This window comes from Branchiostoma belcheri, unplaced genomic scaffold (assembly GCF_001625305.1).
Source record: "Branchiostoma belcheri isolate BF01 breed outbred unplaced genomic scaffold, Haploidv18h27 scaffold23, whole genome shotgun sequence".
Classification (NCBI taxonomy): Eukaryota; Metazoa; Chordata; class Leptocardii; order Amphioxiformes; family Branchiostomatidae; genus Branchiostoma; species Branchiostoma belcheri.
Window position 1 is genome coordinate 1,890,262 of NW_017803824.1, and position 25,849 is coordinate 1,916,110.

Consider the following 25,849-nt stretch of genomic DNA (forward strand, 5'->3'; position numbering starts at 1 on the left):
CCTGCACAAGGAGCATTTATAAAAGCCGAAAAACATACACACTGTTCTTTGAATCATTTTAAGAGGTATTTTAGGGAAGTGCTCAACAGTGCGTGCTTCGATCAAAGATCTTCGAGTCAAGTAGGAGTGCCAGGTACAAAGGAAGCATGAATACAAATGCATCGTATCCGCGTTGAGAAGGAAATCTTTCTAGGATGAAATGTGCAATGAAATTTTTATATCTGATACAACTCAAATGACATAGCCTCTACCAGGCTTCGGGGGGCGGCCAAATAGAGAGATAGCATGCCAGGGGAGTTGGTCTGCTGGAGAAAACAGTTTGCCGCTCCCGGGTGCGACAAAATGTAGAGTAGTCTCTAGTGGACCAACTCCCCTGGCATGCTATCTATTTGACCGATTTCTACTCTTTCCAGCCGCCTCCCAAAGCCTGGTAGAGGCTACGAATGACAGGCTACCGTCTTAATGAGATGACAGTGTCTTATGTAAAGTCTTAATTGGAAGCGAGTTTGTTAAGTCACTAGCTCATTAACATCTTGGGGAATCCCCCCGTGACGAATCCATTACATGAGGGGGTGCTGGGACATAGTTTTCAGATTATTAACACATAATTCCCAACAAGGAACGAAAGGATTCACTAACAGTTGACAGACATAATTTTTTGGGATACCATACTGTATAAAAATCATCTACCTTGTGATAGAAATACACAGTAGAGACAGAAAGGTATACCTAGCGTACCCGCAAGGTGCGCAAACTGCTTTTTGGTCCTACCGGTGACGCGCTATTGACACAAACCCTCAGTTTTCCAAATGCAGTCCACGCGAGCGCACGTAGGCCATTTTCAGGTAGGTTTTCCCTCGAGAATACCTAATTTCCGGTGTGGTTTTCCATGGGGTTGCCACAAGGGGCTTATAACAACCACTGGAATGCGGTAGAAATGTTAGTATTGTTACATGTCGAGTGTGTGGGCAGCTAGCACGTAAAACAAGGTGTTTGTTCCCCCATTCAAACTACCTGGGCACGGGGGCGGATAGGATTACTAATTATTCAGGGTCGTCTGCGTTACGTTTGCCATTCTAACGTTGTTTTTCTGGATTTCACGGTTTGTAAACAAGTAAGATACTGGCCGATGCATAGGACTTTACCTGTAGATAACATGAGCATGCTATCCCATTTTACTGACACCACTCTGCGCTCTGACCGCGAAAAATCACCGAAGTTGCCAAGTGGTTATTTAAAATGGACTAAAAGTACTGATTTGATCCTCTAGAGATTTATTGAAGAACGTCCCGTGTGCATTTAGACTTATTTCTCTACGAATAGAAAATGTCATGTTGGTGTGCACACCATCTAGCCTAGAAAATATTCCGGAAGAAAACTGTTCCACGAACCCATAACTATTTTGTGATTAAGTCGACTGGAAAGTTCCACAGGTGAGCGAGCAGTGACGTCAGTGCCACCCCGTGACTGTTACTCATGTACATTTAAGGTGCGGCACTTTTGGCCCGGGGCCAATACAAACACCTCTACGTCTAAACAGACCGCCGCCACACTAGTACTTCTTCGCCTGTTAGTACCCACTTTAATTTGGCCATTTGACATCTACATTTTGTATATTTAAGTCTATATTCAGAAGTCTATATTCAGAGTTTGTCATGATTACATACAGATTAATAGATGTTAAAAGATAGCACTTACAAGACGGATTATCACATTCAAAGTAGGAGTCCCAAGATTGAGTTTGTTACAAGAAGAAATTAAAAAACATACTTCATTCAGCAATCTCTAAACTCCAACTTCAACCGGCTTTTTCACTCAGCAGCAAACAAATCCAACCGCCCGCGTACTCCAACATGGGATTGAACAGTAAAAGGTCCCGACGAGAAGCTAGGTGTTCACTGGTGTACAGCTGATACACTAGAATAGGGCACACCATGGAAAAAAAACACACGAAATTCCAAGTCAATTTTCCCGGCAATGCGACCTGTGCGTTCTGTACCTTTACATATGAGTACAAGTGAGCACACTTGTTCTGAGCCCGTCTTTTATACTTTAGTGTCTGTATCTAGTGGTGACTAATAACAAATTTTCCAAACATGTCTTATAAGGTGTGGAAGGAATGAATCACCGGCATACTTGGGTGTAACCTTAGACAACAGACAGTCACGTGACGTGAAGATACGGTGTACGATATGTCTACGATCATTGAAAAAGCTCGACCATCAAATTGATCTGATGACCTCCATTTATTTACCTTTCGCAACTTAAAATATTATATTCTAAACATGATAAAAATAACTTGTTATGATAAACGAAATACGTTTACATATTCACGTTCCAAATACACAAAAAGCAATAAAGCTGGAGATACAGCTACAGTGGTATGATTTCATGCTGTATTAGTCTGGTTTAATATAAGGAGTGCTAACTCCCGCCACCACTACCACCACAACCACAAGCACAATGGCTATGAAAATGTACAAAAAGGTTTAACGGCGATCTTTTGTCTTTCGGTGTCTTTACAGACTTTCAAATTGGAACTGCGAAGATGATGGTTACTATAGGACTTCTGGCGCTACTCCTCGCTTCCGTAAGTGATTAAATCTTATACTAATACCATTCATCAGTTATAAATGATGGGCCACAAGCAACACCAAGTCAACATTGTTTACTACAACACCACCGTATGTGACAAGAAAATACAAGCCCAAATGCCACTAAAACTAGTAACATGTGTTGATTGAAAACAGGGCTTCCCTGGTCTAGCAGCCGGTGAAGACTGCAGCGGTGATTCACAATACCTGGACATAGACGGGAACTGTCGGTCTTGTAACGAAAAGGTACGAACCAGCACTTTCTTTTCTACTTTTCACTAAAATGTGACTCCCTGGAATGTTGTGGCTGTCATAACCTACATTGCTGTCTTGATTCTTGAGAAATCACAGTGTGTTGAATGGATGTTTTTATTTTACTGTAAAATTTGCCACCGATCTTGTGCCCTTGGGAAAGGCATTTTACACGACTTTCCACATTTACCTCAAGTGATAATGTGTATTGTCTGCCGCTATTTGTGTCTATGTCTGGGACACAACACCAGCAACAGCCGCCTGTGTCCCACGTGTATTGCACTGTTGCAATTTCAATAAATCAAATCAAATTTACTGTAAAATCATTTATTCCATGTCTCAACGTTACAGACTTGTCCGGCGGGGCAGAAGGCAAAGCAAGATTGTGGATCTGGAAAGGACCTGATCTGTGAGCCCTGTACAGACCTACCATCGGGGAAAACCTGTGCAAAAGGAGTCGAGCGGGACTGCATCTCTTGTAAACGTCAGCACAAGAAGACGGCTCGGGAGTGCAACGCCCACCTTGACAGCGTCTGCTTCGGATGTCTCGACGGGTATGATACCGATGTTATGCTGAATTTATCTTTCCGACTTGCTCATGGAGTTTCATTAAGCCAGCGGATTTCAGTGATCAAGTTAGCTAATTCAAGATATATATTATCGAGGTTTAATGTCCCTTTTATAATCTACAGGTACTTTCCCAAAGCTAGAATCCAGGGAGAAGTCGACTGCATCCGGTGTGATGCTGAAAAAAACAACAGATCTGAGTGTATGGTTCCTGAGAATCCTGTGATTAAATGCGCCCCGCCGGATCCGAAACAGTGTAAGTGTTCCCAGCAATGTCTACTTGAATGGATATATTGAAATGTACCACGAACACTCATTTATCTGAAAAATGTATCATTAGATGAATTTTTATGATTGACTGCTAGTTAAGTAATATTTTACCACGCTGCCAATTAATTCTTTTTCAATTCATTCTTATACTGTGAAATTGTTATCACTTGTTACCAGATAAAGCAAAGCTTGAAGACGACCAGCATTACAAAGAGTCACAACGTTGGACCGTGATTGCGGCTGTAGCCCTTACAGCTGCTGCTGCCTTGACAGTCATCGTGGCCATTTCGTTAAAACGAAAACTCTGCAAACCACACGGACCCTACCACAGGGCACCAGGCCGGGATCCCGAGGCCCCTTACACGCCAGGTAAAGAGTACTGGTTTTTGTACATGGCACATATTTGGAGAGTGATATCTTACTAGCGTCACTTCTGACAAAATCTAAAATCGGCGAAAAGTGTTCACTTGGCAAATGCTTGCTAGGGTCACTTCTGACAAGATGCAAAAAGTGTTCACTTGACAATGGCTACAAAATTATTCTTCCCCTTCAACAGAACGTAGGCATCCTGCAGTTGCAGATAGAGTAGAAAAGAGTTCGACCCTCACCGAAGAGTCTGAGGACGACCAATGTCGAGTAGACACGAACAACAAGAAGGTCAAGTTCACTAAGGCCAGGGCAAGGTATGGAAGGGAAAGATTCCTCAAAACTAAATTTTATTTTCCTGTGGTTATGAATTGTCAATTTAGCCTTTTGAAATGAAACTGAATTTACTTGTTTTAGTAATATTTTGGATGAAATGTTTCAGCTCCAATCAGTCGGAGGATGGACAGAAGTTACTGCAGTCCAACAATGTCCCTGATTCCAAGCGCCCCAAACTGAGTAAGCATTTTGTTTCCTTTGCTAGTCATGTTTGTTGGGCTATTCAACCCATTCAATGTACTGACATGTAGACATAAGGTAAAGACACCAAACTAGACAATTATTGAAAACAACAGTCTCCCTATCCAATGAATTTGTACATGTTCAACACTACAATTTGTATCAATGTTGACAGAACTCAAAATGCCGAAGAGATCATCGGTGGGTGAACTAGAAGTCCGTGTATCTGGATCAAGAACTTCGTCACCAGGTATTGTAGGTGTTATCTGTTTGTTTGTTTGTTTGTTTGTTGGTTTGTTTACTTCACCTGAATGAGTATGGTAGTAATGCCAGGCTATGTACTTTCCATGTGGGACGATAATTGTTTTATTCCAACTGAGCTTTGATATTTACATACATGTTTCTTTCTAGTAAAAGCTGTGCCCACCCCAAAGAAGGGAACTCCGTCTCCATTCCCAGTGAGTGACAGGGAAGAAAACGTGTTCTCCTATCCAGCCGGCAACCAGCCAGTAAATGTTCAACCTGAACTGCATGTTATTGAAGATGCCCAGGTACGGGAATTGATGTTTCATATGCAGCAACTTCGTGATGTGATTTTATAAGATTTGAACATATATCAAATGAATTTTACTTATGTTTACACGTGCACGTGCATGGGATATGATCAGCAAAGCTTAAAGATATCAATGACGTCATTAATGTTGTGCATTCTGATTCTAATTTCAGGAACCTTTTGTGGAACCTACCACATCACAGACCTCCACACCAACAGGATCTCTGGACCTTTCTGGTATGTTCTTACAGTTCTTGATAAACTCGATACGAAGTGTGAAACAATTCTGTAATCTAACACCGATTTCTTGTACAAAAAGTTAGGTCTATTTCCAAGACAGGGTTATTGAAATCGCGTCTACAATGTTATGTTATGTTTTCTTACACAGGGCAAACGGCCAGACTTCACAAAGACAGTCGGCCCAACCACACAGCAAATGACTACGCAAGCAACCTGGCTTGGTGCAAAGAACGAGCGTCCTGTAAGTTTCACGTGAAAACTATTTCTTACATATACATCAATTCGATTAGATAGGCTCATTTAACTCTAAACAAACATTAAATCATTAGCTCGGTATAATTTGTGTCGGAAATGAAATGAATGAAATATATGTAATGGATATCAAGTGATTTACTTTGAAATATTGTATTTCCTTTTTCAGCGATTCTGCTGGATAACGATTGGTTCAGCTACAACATCCAGCAGACGTTAGCGGTATACCTGGACAGGTTACCACCGCTCAGCTCCATGCCGACTTGGAGGACCTTCTTCGAGCGTGGCTTCGGCCTTACGAAACTCGACCTGGACGGCGTCAACACTCAATCTGTTCCGAGCCCAACCCTGGCCCTGTTCGCAGTACTTCAGACCCGCACTGCCAAGGACAGGCACACCGTCAAGAAGGTTTTAGAAACCCTTCACGATTTGATGCTTTACGACGCGGCAAACTACCTTTGCGAGGAGCTGTTAGAATATAAGCAAAAGCCTAAGTCATGACCAAGCTTTTGTTAGATATAAGCTAAGATCTAAGATATAAGGCTAAGAGCTAAGACTTCCACACCCTAGCTTCCTTTCCCTAGTTGGTGCGATGGATTGCTGTAAGTCCAGTGCAGATGAATGCCAAGCTCATTAGTACGAGTTACTGGTGCTCCTCAGAGGTTTGCCACTGTCAGAAGGCTTATTGGAAGTACTGCGAGTTAAGCCTAATATGTACATATGATATGTACTTAACTTGTACTTGTACTTGTACTTGTATGGCAATAAGTGCAAAGCAAGGCTACGAGTTGTGGAGACTCGAACACTCAGAAGAAAACGCGCTTGTGTATAGTATTACACTTTGCCTATTCGTCGTTCAGGTTCGCTGGTGAAATGGTAACTCTGTGGCCAATGGATTCAGCCTGGTCAGTGTTAGAAATACCCATCTGCGTTCTGCATTTTGCAGAGAGATTTACAATATTGCAGAAGAACCCTACAACCTGCAATTTTGCATTATCAAATTGAGAAGGTCGTAGTATGGAGGATTGTGTATTTGCAGAAAGTGTTTCAAAATTTTGACTCATCTGCAATATTGCAGAACACTGAAAACAGTATTTCTACCACTGCTGGCCAATTTGATTCTGTCTTTGCAGCCACCTAAAGATAGATCTGCTTGGAGATTACATTTTGTATACTTTTGTTCAAGGAACTTTGTATTGTATACTTTTGTTGTTGGAAGTATGGCACGCTACTGTAAATGGTTGATGTAGAAGGGTACATTGTTGAGTTGTATCTGCCATGCTTTTAGAGAGGGGATGGCGTACAATGATTTTCGGTGAATGCTTTTCGTCTCAAACGACCGAAAAGTAATGTCGCATTCTGTGTAGCATCACAGGAAATATGTGTTAACATTGAAGTGACCAAATGCACTATGTGTGTTGCTATTACTGCTCTTTTTGTAGCAAGGACTCTGTGAAAAGACATGACATGTTGGTTACCATTCTATGTGGATGTTTAATAATTTGTTGTGTAAATACTGCTATCGCTACTGCAAATACGATGTCTTGCTTTAGTGCTTGCTAAGAATTATTTCTGACGAAATCTACATACATGTACTATTATGATGATGATGGTGACGACATTGACTTTTAGACCTCTGTCTGAATTAAATTATCACAAGTACATCGTTTTGCCTTGTGCCATTATTTTTACTAACTAAGGATGTAACAGCTTGAAATCTTATGAATACTATGTCAGAATACCATGTGATAGTGTAGAAAGTTTGAATGTATCAATAACAATATGAAAATGTTATTTTAGGAATTCTGTTGTAGTGTCCATTTCTAGTCACCAAATACTAGTACCTCCCCAGTTAGTGCAAAACAACAGTCTGGTAATCTGATAGCCTTGGATCTGAGCCAAGAGCCATGTGACCACCACAGCCTCAGGTACTGTAGTTTTCCATTAGGTAGTGTAGCAGTATCTTTCCACGCTAGCTCGGTACTTTTCCACAACGTCAACATTCTAAGTAATGATGCAAGCACAACCGGGAAGCAATTTTTGAACGTTTTTGGTTGTTTTGTTTCACGTGAGACATTCTTTTGAATGTTACCTGCTATAGTTTAACACTTCCGTGATACTATACTTATACCTTATCATCTTGTTTGTTTTTGTCAATTCAAGCTTCAAGTGTGATAATTGTAATTTTTGTGAACTATATGAAAAAAAGAAATTGACAAATTATGTGCATGGTACCAAGTGGTACAAAGAATCAGGACGCTCCACCTTGATCGGTTTCCCCTGACAACCAATTATGACGTGCGCACCGCGCGAAACAGTGCCTCTTTGTTCTCTGTTTGTAAATGTTACGTCACTGTGCTGTGCATACATTAGGGCCGGACTGGCAGGGGTATTCCCCCGTGAAACACCCCCAGGCCCAGGCCATTGTCATTTGGTAACACCGAGCTAGACGAGAAAGCCGCACCGCGGATTTGCGGCGATATTTCGTGAGGAGGAACGCTGTTAGTGTACCCCGGTGGGATATAGCGTTGCTCACTAACAGTCGTCTGCAGATCATGAGCAACAGGTGGGAGTTTCTATACTGACAACTGTGTGTGCGTGTGTGTGTGTGCGTGTGTGTGTGTGTGTGTGTGTGTGTGTGTGCGTGCGCGCGTATGTCCGTATGGTGTCCGTGCGTGCGTGTGTGTGTGTGTGCGCGTGTGTGTTGTGTGCGTGTGTGTGTGTGCGTGTGTGTGTGTGTGGGCGAATGTGTGCGTGTATGCGTGCGTGCGTACGCGCGCGCACGTGTGTGTGCGTGTGTCACTGCCTGTTCATTTGCCATTCTCAAGTATTACACATAGTCAAGCACATCTGTACCAAAAATTATCATGTTTGAGCACGTACTAGTAATGGCGTGATAGATTTTAAAGTTTACATATATCGAATGCAGATTTTACTGTGCAATTATCCCCAATACAACAATTCTATCCCTGTGTATATATACTTCATGGTCATATAGCTATGGTTAATTGAAATTGCTCAGTTGAAGCCAGTCTGCCCAGCCCACTGTAACTAACTTTTCTGCGTACTATGACGGCAGCAGTCGCATAGCAACTCTTGCCTGAAGGCATTTAGTAGAACTTCGTGCCGTATATGACATGGAGGTCGCATGGTGTATTACTAAAAATAAAGATAATTGTGCATGATTACAAAATTGTCTATTAATCGCCTCATTAGAGAGGGGAGTCGTGATCCAGTTGGAACTATAAAAGTATAGAAGAGAAAATGTTTGCTCAACAGTTTCTGGGTATTTGCAGCTCTCCTCAGAAACCATGAGAAGGCGGGAGTTCCCCCAAATAACCCAAAATTCAATCTCATACCACGACAGTCATTTGATCAGCACCATTATTTGAAGCTATGCGTTTTTCTTCATTGTGCAAATATGCAAATATTCTACCTTATGCTGGATACCTACCACAGATGCATAGGCATGTTTGATCTGGTTACTTTGAACTGAAATACTTAACTGTCCTGGAAACTTAATTGAACTTACAGTCTAGTCTGCACTGATCTCAGAATGCATATTATGCGCTATAAGTAGCCTCCATAGCATGCCAAAAAGTGGGGGTTTGGAGGGTCTTAGCTTCAGGTTCTTTTGGGAGTTTTTGTGTGCTATTTTTTGATTGCATATAGACAACATATCCGGCCTGGTTGAATTACCCCCGTTTACAGCCGAAGACCACCAAACGCCCAGTTCTATCAGCCTACTACGGAGGCTACGCTATAAGGTCATTTCAAGCTCTATGCCACAGGTTTCATTTCCCAGTGAACAGTTACCTGCCGATGTCTATTTTTACCCCACACCTCACCTGAGTCTATTGTGACGTCAATGCCCCGCTTATTTACGATGTCTTGACTTTGTTTTGTTTACCATTGACCCCTGATCTTTGTTCACGGTCTGCCGGTTAAGGTAACTTACAAACGTCACTGTTACCATGGAAACGTTTGACGTCATTAGAATTACGCAGTGCTTCAGTGATTCCTTGGATGTGTCTGATTTTCACACACGCACCAGACAGACCTCATACTGCAGATCAGAGCTGCGCTCTGCACTCCGTAGGCTTAAGGTTGGTCTAGCTGTGGAACCATTACATTTCCATATTCATGTACATGTTTTTAGTATCTGATATTATCGTATATTGTGGAATGAGTATACATTTCTATAAGGCACTTGTAAGTTTAATGCAAACGAAATTGTTTCTCAAGTTTGGACACGTTGACTAATTGAACTACTTCCGTCAGCATCTATTTCTGTTCCACTCCTTTTTAGTATTTTCACTTTTGACTAGACATGCTGGACTTCTAGAGTGAAATTGTTCTGGGCATGTGTTTTCCCGTAGTGGGTACTTTATGATTTCATGTGTTAACTTTTTCATATGCAAGACATTCAAAAGCAAAGTGGTTTCATGAATAGCCTATAGGGGGCATTTCAAGTCTAAGCTGTCGCAAGTGAGCATCCAGTATCGTTGTACTGAACTGTCAATCAACGTGCAGATCATGTGACGTTCTCATACCATTAATGTCAGGCAGGTAAAACGACCCCTACGACCAAGAATATTCTGCACCGGGGATTCGCGTGGTTCTCTAAATAACAAGAACAACCACTCTCTTTGTGTCTCTGTGAGTAGTTGCATTATTAAATCATCCTCGGCCACTTGACAAGCATGTGATTGTGACTCATGTTATCTGTGTACTCAATTATGCATATTATAAGCGGGCATATGGTTGTCTGTACTTTATGCCTCTTAAAAGTTTTCACAGAAAAGTATCATGATTACGTCGGTGAAGGTTAGACATACAGGTAATAAGATATGCCAAAAACAGCTTGAGTAACAGTCGATCGGTGTAATATACTTTTATATATAATTAGTAGTCAGCTGCCGCCGCGCCGCGTGCCTGCGAAGCTGGTGTGTTACACCGAAAGCCGGCTATACAGATACAGATACAGATAGTAACTGTTTTTTTAAATATCATGATTAGTTTGTGGCTTTAAATGACAAGTAAAACATACACTTGTCTGTGTATGCAAAAGTGATGTAAAATCTATCTTTGGCCATTGTGACAAGCATGTGATCTTGACTGTACCTGTTTACTGAATGAGAGCATGTAGTGTATACAGCAAACATGTTGTGGAGTGTACTCCTGACTCTATGACGCACTCGACCCTCTACAGTACTTATTAACCAGACAGACAAATAAACTACTGTTCATACTACATCCATTCAATTGTAGGTATGACGCGAGTGACGAACAGGTTATTTTTAGCGTATACTTCAACCGGTCTTGATTCCAAATGGAATGACAGATTGTTTCCAACCTGAAATTAACAATCTACTAGTGCTAAAAATAAGATGACTGCTTGATAAAAACTTTCCCTAAGTATTTGAGCTACTCGAGATGAAAAACGCGTTTGATCCAACAAAAAAAAACAAGGATGACAGAAAGTTCTTATTTTAGTTTTTCATCGAATTATGTACAATTTATATGCCAGACAATTAGTTAGGTTGGATTTTTGGATTTTCTTCATTTGATTGTTCTGTCATCACGTCAGCTAAATGAGAATGTTTACCAAGATAGCGTGCATGTCGAAATGTATGTCGAAATGTACAGGTTGGAGAAAGTTTCTTACCTCTTGGTCTCTTCGGCTGGCTCCAAACGAATTTCGCAAATCCAATGCCCACTGCCGGTCATACTGTAGATAATCCATTGGTCTGTAGATGAAGCTACAGCGTATCTCAAATCCAAGGGAAATGTTCCGTTTTTTAATCCGAAAATGTTGCTGTGTTGATGAAGCTATTGGTCTGATTCCTCCTGTTCTTCTCTGTACACTGACGCAGCGAATTCCAGATTCCTCTCTTTTATACCCTGTGAAAACACGTGACGAAACGGCAAAACTGAGTCATACATCGCATTAACACATGTGAGTCGACAAAACAACGATTAGAATTACACCAGTCCTTATAAGGGTACATGTGGGCGGAGCTAGTGCTGTAAGTAATCGTCTCACTTGTCACGACCTATGACCTCATGATCACTGCAGGTTGCCAAAGAACGACACCTAGCGGAGGAAGCTAGTATTGATCAAAAAGTCGTTTCGGCAAAACCAAGGGTGGCATACTCCTAGTATTGGACCCTGTCTGGCCAATGGATACTGATACTGTCCTTTGTCACCCTAGGATCTGCTGGGAGATTACAGTGCTTTTTTAAAAAAGCATGTTTATACTTAAAAAGAATTCACTAAATAGTTAAAAAAAATTCACTAAATAGTATGTTTTTTCGTACGTTGCAGAACTGCATGACAGAGAACACCATGGCCATGGACCGACGTACATACAAGAGTTCACTCTTCTTCACAGCAATTCTGTTTTCTATACTCATTTCGGTAAGCATTGCCCTTTTCTTGGACATGACTATTTCGTTGAACTATTTGATACATGTTCAGTGCTGTCCATGTTTGATATTTGTGCTAATATAATATGATATAATATAAGGAACAATACATGGGTGTCAAACATTTTTTGTTTTTCATTTTTCTTGTCCAGCCCGCGACTGCCGACCGCAGGTGCAACAAACCTTACAGATACCTGGACTCGGACGGGAAGTGCAGAAGATGCCCTATTCAGGAGGTAACCTCGATGTGACGTTATTTCCATAGACGGTTTAGTAACAGTATACTGCTCTTTATGATCAATCTTATCGTATTTTATTGTCTCTCTCGCCAACTTGAGCATTACATGGTCAGTGGTAGTTTTGATAGGACGATTGGGACCAAATCCAAAGAAATTAAGATCAGATCTTTGGTACCTATATCACATCTGTCCATGACACAAAAAATACATGTCATTCATAAAATAGGGACTATGTCACAAGCAGAGAGTTCGACAAGAGGTACCTTTGTGTGTCAGATTTGGCTATTATCAAGTTCATTACATTCTATTTATTGATATGGTTGCAGAGGTGCGAAATCGGGTTCACCATAAAGGAACAGTGCGGTAACGGCAAGCCGCTACAGTGTGTGGAGTGTCGTGAGGAGAAGGGCTTCACGTGTGTGGAGGGAGTCAGACAGTCCTGTATCCTGTGTGACAGGCTGAACAGGGCGGAGAAACACCCCTGTACGGTCAGGAACCAGGCGGAGTGCGGAGAGTGCCTGCCAGGGTATGTGAAGACTATAACTTATAATATGTCCAACCACTGAGTAAAGAGACTCTTTTTACCAACCAAGTCTTTTATTCAGCCGACGTTTAAATTTCGGTGACTGTCTGTCACCTTCCTCAGGGCAATTCTGACTGGTTCAAATTACTCTCCAAGCAGAGGTTATGGGGGAATGATCGTTAGTTTTTTTAATTGTATATACGACCGTTTATTTTGTAGCTACCCCGGTGGCCGGTGACCTTCTCTTTTGTAGAGTTGTACAAACATGATTATCGCAGTATTGTGCATGTAAAATAAACAAACATTTAGAGGAAAGCAAGAAAGCAAGGTACTGAGATGATTATTGAGAGTAGGATTCCGATTTCTACGCAGGTATTACAAAGATGACTGGTTGGATATGTGCCTTGATTGTTCTGAAGACAGGAACAATCGCCCGGAGTGCAGGATCACTTCTACCACAAGGCCAGCATCAGTCAAAACATCAACAACACAGTCACTAAATACAGCCATAGGCCATCGCGTCACCATGACAGCAAAGCAAGGTTGGAAGAACTTCCTGTTGATGATTAGGGTTTGATTAAGAGATTTGTACACCTGCTGTACAATTTCAAATATAAAGCAAAATACAAAGTAAAGCCTAAAAAAGACTACCCATTTTGATCAGGAGGTAGATACACATTTACTAGTAAACATCCCTGTCGCGATTTCCTTGCTGAATAGACAAATAAACAAATAATCAATGAATACATGAGGGGCGTTTTGGCCATGAATATTGATATTGTAACAGGCAAGACCCTCCTTGTTATCATTTCATTCTTACTCATACCATTGACTCCTCTGAATTAAGATTTGTTTTGCTTTGTACAGGAAATGACCCAGTAATAAAGACGGCAGCGAAGACAGATCATCGCGTTCTGGAGAGCACCTGGCCATTGATGCTGGTTCTAATGTCAGTGTTCATGGTCATCCTGGTGGTTCTGATCGCCATGTATGCCTACAAGTCGTTGGGCAGGCGTTGTGGGAGAAGAGAAAAATCAGAAGAAGTAGCACCTCATTCTAAGCAAGGGTCCCCGCTCAGGATGAAGGCTCTGGCAGGTATGTGGACATTTCGTAGTTTGTCAAAAGCTCTTACTTGTAAGAAAAATACCTCAGGCAAAATCGACGAAAACTGCAAAGTTCGATGACTCGTAATCTGAATCTCATCTTAACTTTTGCAAATCGGCATCATGCCAGGTCAGAGCTATACCTTTGTGTGTTGTACAAAAAGCGTCAGCAAAACCTGAAATTTACATTTGACGTGAATCACTCGACTGAACTTGGATTCCATTGTCCTGTTGGTCTAGACATGGCTGTAATAGAAGATGAGACTGACCCCCTGACCAGCACGACAACAAACAACACAAGAGACAAGAGGAAACCATCGCTGAACACCCAGCTGTCTACAGGATCGTTCCTCGTGGTGCCGGGCACACAGGAAGAGCTGCAGCTCCTCATGGCTTCTGCAGCCAATTCCGAGGCAAATAGTGCAGTCAGCACACCCTCAATTTCACCTAGAGCGCGAGGTAGGTTTGATTTTGTGATATTAAGCATCTCAGTTAAAACAAATACTTATATATTTTTATCTATGTCTGTTCTCGCTCAGCGTTAGCAGCCGGACAGCCTAGACAGAACACTGTCAGAGTTTTGCGCAAATTTGAATATCTGTCTGTCCCTGATAATAGCAATTTCCTTCGGAAGATTGTTTCAAAGTTCCATAGTTGATGGTAGAAAAGTTTCAAATATTGTTTGATTTCGAATATTGAAATTATCAAAACAAATTCGATTTACATACATTTTAAGCTACTCATAAAGACTTAAATATTGATAATGTACATGAACGTGGCTTGCAAGAGAAGGTAATGCTTACCCAGTTGAAAAACTACACTCTCTGTACAGAAATCTGTTTGAACTAAAATTAATCTCTGGCATCCTCTAGTCAAAACCACAGCACCCCTCAATAATGAATGTTCTAAATGATTACAGGTCTCCACAATCGGGGCCTCAGTAGTTCCAGCTCCACGACTACCATGGAAGACACCGCGGGTCAGTCCGACGATGTGTTCAGCGATCATGGTGAGTGATGTTAACGTAAATGTTCAACATCCACAGCATCGTTACGTACTGGGTTGCTTTGTGTCTTGAAAATAAGGTTTCCATTTCTGTTTAACCTTGCATTTCGCGTGCACTGTTAGGCAACTTTTGGGCCAGTCATCCATATTTATTCTGGGCTATCTATTTCTCACCTGTTGTGCCATATTTCTTTATTTTGGCAGAGGAATATAGCTCTTTTCAAGGACTGCAGTTACGGCTAGATGTGGAGGCAGCTTTCCCCACATCTCTACAATCTGCTCCGGTGATCCAAATCACTCCTCCCGGTCCTGGGGACAAATCTACGAGAGACCGCTCCCCCGTACCCTCAACCAGCCGGGACTCGGTAAGAATTTTAAAAACATATATTCCAACATGTAATTACAAGACACTGACAGTGTTACAGGGAGAAACTAAGGAATAGGTTGTAATATTAAAAAAAAAATATAACAATTACAATGTTCCGCACTTCCGCACATTATCTATAGCACCAAATGTTGCTACAAGGCATTTCAGTACATATATGTGTACTGAGGACTTAAGACTATATTCAACTTTAAGCTTTATTCATAATCACTTCAATTGTATTCTGTTTTGTTGCTCAAAGGGAAAGTTTGCTGGAACCCAAACTACAACTTTCTTCACCGCTGGTCGGCACGACTCCCTACAGAGCAACTCCTTGGAACCAACTGACGACATCTCTGATGTACCAGACCAACAGGTAGATGATGAACATCAGCCTTTAACACAAACTCCCACTGTCGACGAGGGACAAGACACCAAATATAGAGAGAAGCTTGACACTGCCCTTAAGAAGGGGAAAGGTACAACACGACTTTGGACGTATATCACACTGACACGAACAGCTATAGTTATTGTACAATATAAACTGATGTGTTCAGTTGTGTTAACTTTCTTCATTGTATTGGCAACAGTTTTGTCTGTAAATTGAATCACTGTCCGCCTCACGTTTGATATAATATCAAAGGGATATAAGGTTATCAAACTATGTATCATTATCACGACTGAGCCTGGCGAGCCTAATTTAATAATACGCGAACAGGAAGACAAAATTGATGAGCGTTTAATCTACAAAATATGCTGTAAGAGAACCTAATGTCCAATCAGATCCTAGGTGGCAAAAGACAGTATCAAATTGGCCAAGCAATATCCATACGCCATATCCATAGCCCATACGCCACCCTATGGACCCTCTCTGGCGAATGGATACTGCTTGGCCAATTTGATACTGTCTTTTGCCACCCTAGGATCTGCTTGGAGATTAAGAGAACCTAAGCTAAGCTACGTTTCTCTCGTTTGGCCTGCAGACATATCCCTGAAGGACGGTCTACAGAGTTATGACGTTGTACAGCGCCTGGCACAGATCCTGGACCAGGGCGGCGTGCTGCCCACAGACCCTGACTACCAGAACGTGTTCCAGGCACTGGGTGTGCCCAGGGACAAGATTGACAGCTGTCACAAAAACAAGACTGTCACCAGCCCCACGCTGTCGCTCCTGCAGTATCTAGAGAGCTACACCCACAGGTACGAGAAGAACATGTCAGATCTGATAGCTGTACTCCACAGGTACGAATCTTACGAAGCTGTGATGTACTTGTGTACTCAAGTCATGAATTTCAAGCCTGAAACAGGCAACTTGCCTAATGTGGAATGTGAGAGCTAAGGATATGTTTTTGATAGTACATGGTTTATGTTAGAAGAATTGAATACATATCTATATACCTGTACAATCCATGACCCTCATAGTTCTGTACATATTGGTCGATTTAGTGTAAAGGAAGTATGAGGACTGGGACTCATATATCATACTGTAGTGTACTTTTGAGAGCTGTGAACATACGTTTATACACGTATGCGTTAAAGGGTTTAGGAATGATTTAATGAAAGATTGCAAGGTTTGTTCAAAGTCTCATCATTAGAAATGGATGAACATTGTGTATAGTTATGTTTTTGTCAAAACTATGTTCTGACATGGTTCTTGATATCGTATTAGGATCCTCATATTGTACAAACTTACGTTGTTGTATATGCTGCTTTACCAAGCTTATTAGCTGGTGTTTGAAGCCATAAGGTCTTAGTGACTGTAAAGAAATGTAATATTTTTGTACATAAAAAACAATGTTTTGTACCCAGTGGTCACATAGGTAAATGCTGCATGTTCAGTCAGATCAAAAGGTATAGGGCCGAGTATCATGCCGAATGTGACATAGCCGTGTTACACAATGGCGATATCTGTATATTTTATTATTTGTGACATAGTAGGATGACAGTTAGATATACGTTTGCAAAGTCATTAAGTTGCGTGAGAACGCGCTCCAATAAAAGATGCCATAGTAACATTTTTTACTGTCAGGCTGGCTGCTATTTGTTTTGGGAATAAACCTATCCGGTGTCGAAAAACCAACTTGTATTGATTGTTTGATGTTGTATAAACTCATGTCCCTCTACAAGCGATTTATATCTACTATTGAGTGTCTACAAAAATATTACAAATTGTTCCAGAAAAACAAACAATAACAACACAGAAATACAGAAATATGATCTTCTTACTGAGTTTGATTACCCACTCCCAAGCTGTCTTACGGTCAAACCTTAGCTCAAGAAGCACTACGCTAAAAAAACATATCTGTGGTCTTACATGTCACATTTCTGCTTTAAAAATATTCCCAGTTCTACAGTGCTGCCCCATAGATTATATATCACTTAATACTGTGATAAATATTACGCTTAATACTGTATTCTTTAATGGTGGACGAAACTAGAACTCCTTTGATTATCCACTCAGAAGCTGTCGTAAGCTAAAACTTAGCTGTTTCCCAAGCAAGAAGCACTATGCTAAATGGTCTTACATATGTCACATTTGTGGTTAAAAATACCCCCAATTCTACAGTGCCATCCCAAAGATTCTATTACTCAATACTGCGGTAAATTCATGCTTGATGCTTGTCTTTAATAGTCTTTATTTGCAAAATAATGGTGGACAAATATCACGTATCTCCAACCTGGGTTATGAGGATGATGCAACTCAAGCAGCCTCGTCAACAGATTCTTTAGGAGAGTAAATAAAACTACCCAGCCATGCTACAATTGCATAGCCGGTCTCTCTCAAATGCGCCTGCTACCTATGCAGTAGGGGAATCCCCTTTGTCACGTCAGCTGATGAAATAGAGTCTCGAGTCTGATGCAACGCAGAGCCAGAGACCTTCACGTCATCCACCCACAACGGAACGAAGGGGCAGGTAAGTATTACACCGTGAAGTTTCTGTTCCTGATGTAATCCAAAGTCTCACTAGACGAGTGTAGAAATGGTGTAGAAATTCTGTCTGTGTTTTAATGAAAGGGGACTATATTACGGCAGGTGCTATAGCCGACCGTCTGACCACGTGAGGCGGGGCACGGGCGAAACGCCGGCCGGTCAAATCTGTTTTTTTCTATTAAGTTCTAAATGTTTTCCTCCTATTTTGACACAATTATTTGATACCTCGGCATTAGCTGTACCGGGGTATCAAACGTTAGGTCTTACTTCGTGAGGAATGACCAGAGCGATGGCAAATTGTTACTTTAAGACCAAGGAGGTTGATTTCGCAACCACTTCCGGTCGCCATATTTTGACACACCTTTTTTTTGCGTAACGCACGGTACAGACTGATGCCTAGCTTTTGTGTGTGTGAAAATTTGTGCAGAGCTATGTGTATGCTGAGAGAGCCTCCACAGAAATTTGTTGGTTGTACATCTGATGTGTTTTATTTTTTTCACATTCAAAAGTTTGCCCTCACACTACCTCTCTGCCTTTACATTAGACTCAGCAAATTCTTTAATCTTATTTATCAATTACTGTGATTTCTCTCTGAATAAAATGCCCAAAGGCAATGTGTCAAGAAACTTGATTCAGTAAATTGAATATTTCGGAGGCCACTACTTAGAACATTAACAGAAGAACCCGACAACGACACAAAAAAAGGGTGCACACCATGTTACTTTTTATTCAGCATACTAGGGCCCTACTGGTATTCACTGTTAAAACTGTGATTACAGTTTTAGTTTATATCAATAGAAATAATTGGGAATGAATATGGAATCATCCTTTTCACATTTGTGCCAAATACACATGATAACATTGCCGCAGTAAGGTTACAGGTCAAAGGGCAAATTCTTTGCTCTCTGCTCACCTGTTCAGGTGTATACATGTACGTGACGAGAATACAAATTGCCTTAAAAGCACAAAGGTCAAATTGTGCACATTGGAACTAGACGCCACGAATACCATTGGTCTCTATATTTCCATTATTAACTTACTACTGTAATCTAAAGGTTCTAAAGGGCAACAGAGGCATCCTTGATTTAGTAAGTTTTGTCGCAATCTCAATGACATAGTGACGTTAAGTACGCTGCGTTCTTTAAATAAGGCACAGTGGGAGCGGCCCCTGTTCGGTTGACTGCACAGAAATGTCCATGCTGTGAATAGCCCACTGTGCAAGTCTACATACCTGCTTAAGTCCTAACTGCCTTTATGTGCGTCTGTGTGCGTTCCAAAGGAAGGGGGCGTATCGATTACTTAAGCTACTATTTACATTTACCTGGACGTTTCCCGCCAGAAAATATGGCGGGAAACTATTTAGTCAACAGGATTCACCTGCAAACGACATATATGAGTTGCAAACGACATACGTTTGAACAAACCTACCTCTGCGAGATCCGTGCTCCCAGGTGATCATTGCACGAGTTCCAACTCGCTCTTCCAGGACCCGGGTACACAGTCTCATCGGACCTTGGCCTGTAGTCGATTTGCAGACCAAAGTCTACGAGTCGAACCGTTGACCATTGCTGATGCAATCGTCTTCGACCATTGCCTACCAATCTTGCCTACTTGCACAGCGTTAAGGTTCACTAGTTCACGAACCATAAAATCTGCAGCAGGCTTCCCATACTTACACGAAGTTTTAGGAAGCGTGAACAAAGAAGGCCTCTGCATGCCAGACAGGGCTTGTTCGCCTGAAGGCACAGGTGAAACTTAACTGCCAAACCCCACAATGCTTTGCGCGACTGAAACAAACTTAACAATTGGTCCATTGAAATGTACAATGGACTTTGCGACATTGCCCTATCATATTTCGTACATACTAAACGACGCTACACATGTATTTCTTGGATGTACCCCCTCTGCCCAAAAAACTGCACAACATATTTTTCTATCCACACATGTTAATAATTCATGCTACTAAGTGATACACATATACGTAGATGTTTCTATGTCACTCTTCATTCATACAATATATTATCATTAAAATCACACAATACGAATTGAGTTGAGTTTGATGCGTTTATTTTTATCCATTTTCATAGATGCCGCATAATGCAGTGGTTTATGTTGCTTTTTGGGCATTGCTAAAATGTCATTTTATTTCACTTTCATTTTCATTTGCAGCTTACCCTACATCGCAAACATTATATTGCCGTCGGCGATTTCCAACTGATCCTACAGTCATCACATCCTTGAGGATGGCAAATCATACAAAACACATCCTGGCAGTAACAATGGGGCTCATATTCGTGGTGAGTCAAATGACAATGAAATTATCATAAAGCGACAGTTCTCATTAATAAAAAAAATAATGCTAACACAGCCATATTCCATATAGGTATAAAAGGTGATTTTAATCTAAGAGTCCGTGTCTCTAATTAATTTTTTTGATGAAAGACCTTTACGTTTGTACGTTTGTGCTCTAACAAGCTAAGTACAGGTCATGACTAGACAAGGAAAAGCATACAGCAATGACACTAAAACTATACAATGTATACTAATGTCATCTATTTAATCGCATTAATCAAATGGGCATTTCTAGATTGTCATTGCAGCATATTTTGTTGTACTTTTTCTGAAAGGCATCCCTGGTACATGGACAGCGCTTACGCAATGGGAAAAGGTCGGATATTAGCTGCGGGGCGAACTACTACGTAGCCAGGACCAGTTCGGGATATCTGGCGTGTGTTCGATGTCCTAGGGTGGGTTTCCTTTTCTCTTTGCCCGTTAATTGATGTATACAGCAGTATTTGAGACTAAAAACTAATATAACATACAAGCGCTTCTATTACAGTTACACGTGTAACATAAGTTTTCGTACGTGATAATGTTTAAAGATTTTCATTATCTTAAACATCGTTGTTTTACACATTTTCTTGCTCTATAAGCCTACCTGGGTTCATAATGACATTTGAGGAGTAAAAGATCAACGTCGTTAGGCCGCAAAAACGCACCGGAAGCTGCCGAACTTACCCGAATCTAAACCGCTGTTTTTACATCCGTTTTACGAGCCTCCTAAAAATACAGCGGGCCTGGCGCAGGGAAAGCGAAATAGCAACGCTCATACGTTGCAAGTTATTGGAAATGACAATCTAGATGAGAAAATTACAATTATTTACATTATGATGCAAAAACTCTTACACAATATCGCTTTAACACCAGAGTTGCGATCCTGGAACTACAATTGAGACCCAGTGCGGGTTCGGAGTACCACAGACTTGCCGTCCGTGTGAACTCACCCCTGGGAGGACGTGTGCCTCCGGCGTGGAGAGGTCGTGCGTTCTGTGCGATGTTTACGGACGTACTGTGGACGTGGAGTGTAACATCTACAACCAGACAACTTGTGGCGATTGTAAAGAGGGGTGAGAGATATGCACAACTTCTCTATTCATACATTTTTCGATAGGAATGTCCATAACTACAAACATACACTTGTTGCAGTGTGCGGGATACGATCTATGTAACAGCTTATATTTGATTTAGTATACCATACATTTATTAGCATACATAATAAAAGTCAGATTTAAATGTTTTCCAGTTATTACGAAAATTTGGATGACGCCAAAATCGGCAACACCCGCTACTGCCGAAAGTGCACACCAGCCGACTCCTGGCGACAACAATGCCAACTGCAGCCCACCTCAAATGAGCAAATGAACACGACTGAAGTACCAACACCTGAGCGAGTGATTACGACCCCATCCGTAACCCCAGCTAAACCAATTGAAACATCTGAGCAAATGAACATAACGTATCCTACCGCCGTCCCTCCAGCTGAGGCGGTAATCTTGAGGCTAGGTCAAGCGACTAATCCAACCGAAGGTAAGAAAAGAAAAATGTCAAAACTTTGGCGGTATACACTGACTTTGGTAGCCTGTGCAGGCCTCCGGACGGGTGGGAGTTTTGATAATGCGTTTTGTAGAATTTTTTACGCGTTCTGTTGCCGGCCATCCTACACCCAGCCGCCCAGAGAAGCTAGTACGTACTACCTGCCATGGCGGCCTGCACAGGAGGCTTGACATTGGTCTGAAGTAGTTTTTGGTGGTCTCTTCTCACTCTTGGGCAGTAAAAATTACTATACTATACTATCTGGAAAGATCTAGAGGCTTCAATGTCAGTTTTGTTGACCAGAGTAAATCAGAATCTGTTTTATCGTTGTTGTTTTGGATTACTTACATGCACCCACGCCAATCAGACATATGCAGAAGAAAAGCACAGTACTGATGGTGCCGCCATCAAGGCTTTTGAAAGCTAAAACTGATATATCCCACTTCCACATCTCTATCTATTAACAAACATGGTGACATACCTTATGCAGAAGCGGAAGATAACTCAGTTGGATGGGGAGTCATTGGTGCTGGGTTTGCTACAACATTTCTGATCGTCCTCCTATTTGCCTACTTCGTGTACCGGTACCGTTCTTATGATGGACAGAGGAAGACAACGGACATAGAGATGACAACTCTTTCGAAAGTTGTGGGTAGGTTACCTCTGCCGATGCTGTAGTTTTATTCCTCTTTTTGTCAGTGCCCGCGACGAAAACGAATAAGTGCCTGCCCCATTTCCAATTTTCAGGCATATTTTTCTTCAACCAAGCAGGTCAAACAATTCAAGTTTTAACGTTATAGTCTTATCTTGTCGTTGCGTTTTCTGTACTTAAAGCTAAACGAGAATGATTTCCGTTTCAGACGTAACAGAGCAAGATGTGGTGGACAAGTCTGCGTCACTTTTCCAGTGCAACCCTGTTTGTGCGGGTGAGCAAACTTACAGCAACTTGATTGACGGCCACTTAGATTTCTCTGTTGGTTCCATATTTGTGACTTTAAAAGGACAGAACGCAAAGACCATGGAATATAACCTTTTCTTAACATGTTGGTGTTCCTCTGCGCTTTATGTGTCGTCCATTTCTGCCATAAATGTGCAATGTAACGTTATGGCCCAATGTAAACGTACGCGTCTATTTACAGATATGTCTCCGAACTACCGGGATCTTCCCGCAGGCAGTTGTGGTCACGGTGTGGTCCATGTCCCCCACGGCGAGGTGCACGTCCCCCGTGTTACCGACTACGACAGGATGTTAGCGCTGGGGAAGGATGTTGGGAAAGGTAACGTTTTGTCTTACTTATTGGCTTGCGCCCTCCTCTTAGTGTACCAAGAGATAAAGGGCTGACCTAGGCTTTACCCAAGCAACCTTTCATCTTGTATGGACATTGCAATAAAGATGATTTTAAACCACCCACTTGAAATGCTTGTTTGTCGCTTTCCTTTCACCATTAAAAAATTGAAAAATACTAGTACTAACTTTCTCAACATCTACACAATTACAAGAAAAATCTAATTAGAACCAAAGCAACGTAAGCAAGTTTCCCCGCCAACATTCTACTTCAGATAGAGGATTGCAGCTAAGATGTTGTTTCTTCTACCTTGAGCATGTACCTTGCAAAGTATTGCATAAACGATAAACAATGCCATCCATTTGCCGTATGCATTCTATAGCAAAATTGCGATGACTGCTATCTCTCCTTCTCTAGACATGTTCATAGAGGACCATCTAACCATCGACATGCAGCAGACAATAGCCGCACGAATCAACCAGCGACCAGCGACCTCCGGGCGTCCTGACTACAGGAACTTCTTCATCGACCTGGGGGTTGACAAAGACACCGTCGCGGCGGCCAACGCCCCGGGGATAGAGGATCCCTCCGAACGGCTGTTCCGTGTTCTGTTGGCAGAATCGCCTGCCAAAGAAATCAAGATGGCGGACATCCTCACGACCTTGAACAAGTACAAGTTCTATGGCCTTGTCAAGGACATTTGCAAGCAGATTACTGACGACAATGCCACAGAACCAAAATGAGTTATCACACTCAAACATTGCAGGCCATCGCGAGCAAGAAACAATTTCTACAGGCTCTCGTTCTTCCCCCGCACCATCAGGGAATGTGGAACGAACTTGAGCCTGGTGCGGCGGAGGCGGGGTCTCTCGCCCAGTTCAGATCTGAACTGGCGAGGACGCTGCTGCATTGAGCCACTCCATCACATGTAAATAGTACTAACACATTAATCAGTTATTTACATTCCCTTCTTTATTATCCTTTTCTTTCCATTTGCTTATATGTATAATTTTTTATTCGGGAACTGTTATCATGATAACGTTAGTCGACGTCGTTGTAAAGGCTGTTGTATGATTGCCTAATTTTTGTTTGTGTTTGATTTCTTGATTGCTTCTCCTATTGGATGAGAGAAATGTATTTGGGAATTAAACTTACATTAGTTCCCGCTTTAGTGCAAAATAAAGACTAAAGCTAACAAGGCTGGTCTCGCTGTTTCGCTCTACCACTACGCCACAGACATATATAAGTTCAGATCTATTGAAGCTGTATGAAGCCAGGTGTTTTAGGGAGACTCAAGCATACTCCATGATTCATATTGCACATACGTGATGTGGTCACGAAAAGTAGATAAGATATGATAAATAAACAGCCTACCTCTCCTAAAACTCGCCATTTTCCTCAAAAACGTCCAGTTGCCTTGTAGAATGTAGCAGTGTGCAGCTTGCAATACCAAACAGTGGAAGGTATTCATGTGAACTACACACCTGCAAACAAAAGGAAAGCTCTTTATAGAAATCGTTGCCTATAGCAACGGCTGACGTGGCGAGTTGAATATACAAAGCAAACAGTGTTCTCTCTACACAACTACACAGATGTATACTGCAGAAAGAAGTACATGTAACTTGTTATAGCTTTTCAACAGATCGAGATACAAATGTAATGGAAAGCTGCCTATAGCAACGACTGACGTGTTAGCGACTTGAATATACAAAACAAGCCTTGTTCTACCCACACATCGGAGAGGCAGGAATTTTCCGATGACGTACATGCATAATCTCCAAAGGCCACAAACATAATCTTCCTGTACATGATTGGTCAGAGATCATGTGAACAGGCACCATGTGCCATGCAGCTAGTGCGGATAGTGTTCAGCACCAAGGCTAGATACAATGCATTGTCTGTGTGGATGGTGTTCAGAACCAGGGTTAGGTTGGATTGTCTGTGATGGTGTTGAATGATTGTATATACGCGGTTCTTACCAAAAAAAAACAAAAACAACAAATTATGGTACTTTAAAAAGCCCTAAATTAGCGTTTCTAAAAAAACTTGGGGTTTCCGCCTGTGTGTTAATTATTAGGGTTTTTGAGAACCCTAACAGGAAGGCGGCAGGTCAACCATCAAAGATTCTTGCACGTGCGCCCGGTGTGCCGTGTGTGTTTGGTACCAAGTGCATGACAGTAACCGACCCTAGACATAGTGGATTAACAACCCACTGCCCCTCTAGCTTCAAAAAGGCTACGGGACTACCTTTACCCACCCTCCCGAGCAGGGTTAGTGGCTCGGCCCGGACCGAGCCACTAACCCTGCTCGGGAGGGTGCCTTTACCTTTTCAAATGTGCATGCATATGTGTGTCTAATTAAAGAGACCAAACACATGTATGTAGATATCACCATTCACTGTATTTCCAGATTTGATACATCATTAGTGAAATTGTGTAGAGCTTGGAATATAATATAACAATCATCATGAAAACGCAGCAGAAAT

The 25,849-nt window shown here is 41.7% G+C and overlaps 2 protein-coding genes across 2 annotated transcripts; both read left to right on the top strand.

Moving 5' to 3' along the window:
- Nucleotides 1–806: 806 nt before the first annotated feature.
- Nucleotides 807–7,269, top strand: LOC109470610. Its single transcript, XM_019769612.1, has 13 exons — nt 807–845; nt 2,526–2,590; nt 2,751–2,840; nt 3,198–3,400; nt 3,539–3,669; nt 3,861–4,052; nt 4,240–4,366; nt 4,492–4,565; nt 4,741–4,815; nt 4,977–5,116; nt 5,292–5,355; nt 5,507–5,599; nt 5,780–7,269. Exons 2-13 carry the CDS (start codon nt 2,549–2,551, stop codon nt 6,109–6,111), a joined length of 1,563 nt encoding a protein of 520 aa, XP_019625171.1. The 5' UTR covers nt 807–845; nt 2,526–2,548; the 3' UTR covers nt 6,112–7,269.
- A 762-nt stretch (nt 7,270–8,031) lies between these two features.
- LOC109470557 lies at nt 8,032–24,175 on the top strand. The gene is made up of 22 exons (XM_019769521.1): nt 8,032–8,176; nt 11,939–12,031; nt 12,192–12,275; nt 12,605–12,804; nt 13,174–13,321; nt 13,384–13,397; nt 13,649–13,896; nt 14,145–14,363; nt 14,824–14,913; nt 15,114–15,274; nt 15,536–15,752; nt 16,257–16,609; nt 17,083–17,093; nt 18,142–18,188; nt 20,375–20,502; nt 20,833–20,952; nt 21,413–21,612; nt 21,789–22,072; nt 22,569–22,730; nt 22,939–23,004; nt 23,218–23,355; nt 23,782–24,175. The coding sequence occupies exons 2-22, from the start codon at nt 11,945–11,947 to the stop codon at nt 24,105–24,107; spliced, it is 3,303 nt and encodes a 1,100-aa protein (XP_019625080.1). The 5' UTR covers nt 8,032–8,176; nt 11,939–11,944; the 3' UTR covers nt 24,108–24,175.
- Nucleotides 24,176–25,849: the final 1,674 nt, after the last annotated feature.

Bases quoted from the DNA above. Each gene is read 5' to 3' on its own strand.
- LOC109470610 (XM_019769612.1), top strand. From the start codon at position 2,549: ATGATGGTTACTATAGGACTTCTGGCGCTACTCCTCGCTTCC. The intron at 5,117-5,291 runs GTACGGGAATTG...TTCTAATTTCAG, and splicing joins ATGTTATTGAAGATGCCCAG to GAACCTTTTGTGGAACCTAC. The intron at 5,600-5,779 runs GTAAGTTTCACG...TTCCTTTTTCAG, and splicing joins GTGCAAAGAACGAGCGTCCT to CGATTCTGCTGGATAACGAT.
- LOC109470557 (XM_019769521.1), top strand. From the start codon at position 11,945: ATGACAGAGAACACCATGGCCATGGACCGACGTACATACAAGAGTTCA. The intron at 12,805-13,173 runs GTATGTGAAGAC...ATTTCTACGCAG, and splicing joins TGCGGAGAGTGCCTGCCAGG to GTATTACAAAGATGACTGGT. The intron at 23,005-23,217 runs GTGAGCAAACTT...GTCTATTTACAG, and splicing joins GTGCAACCCTGTTTGTGCGG to ATATGTCTCCGAACTACCGG.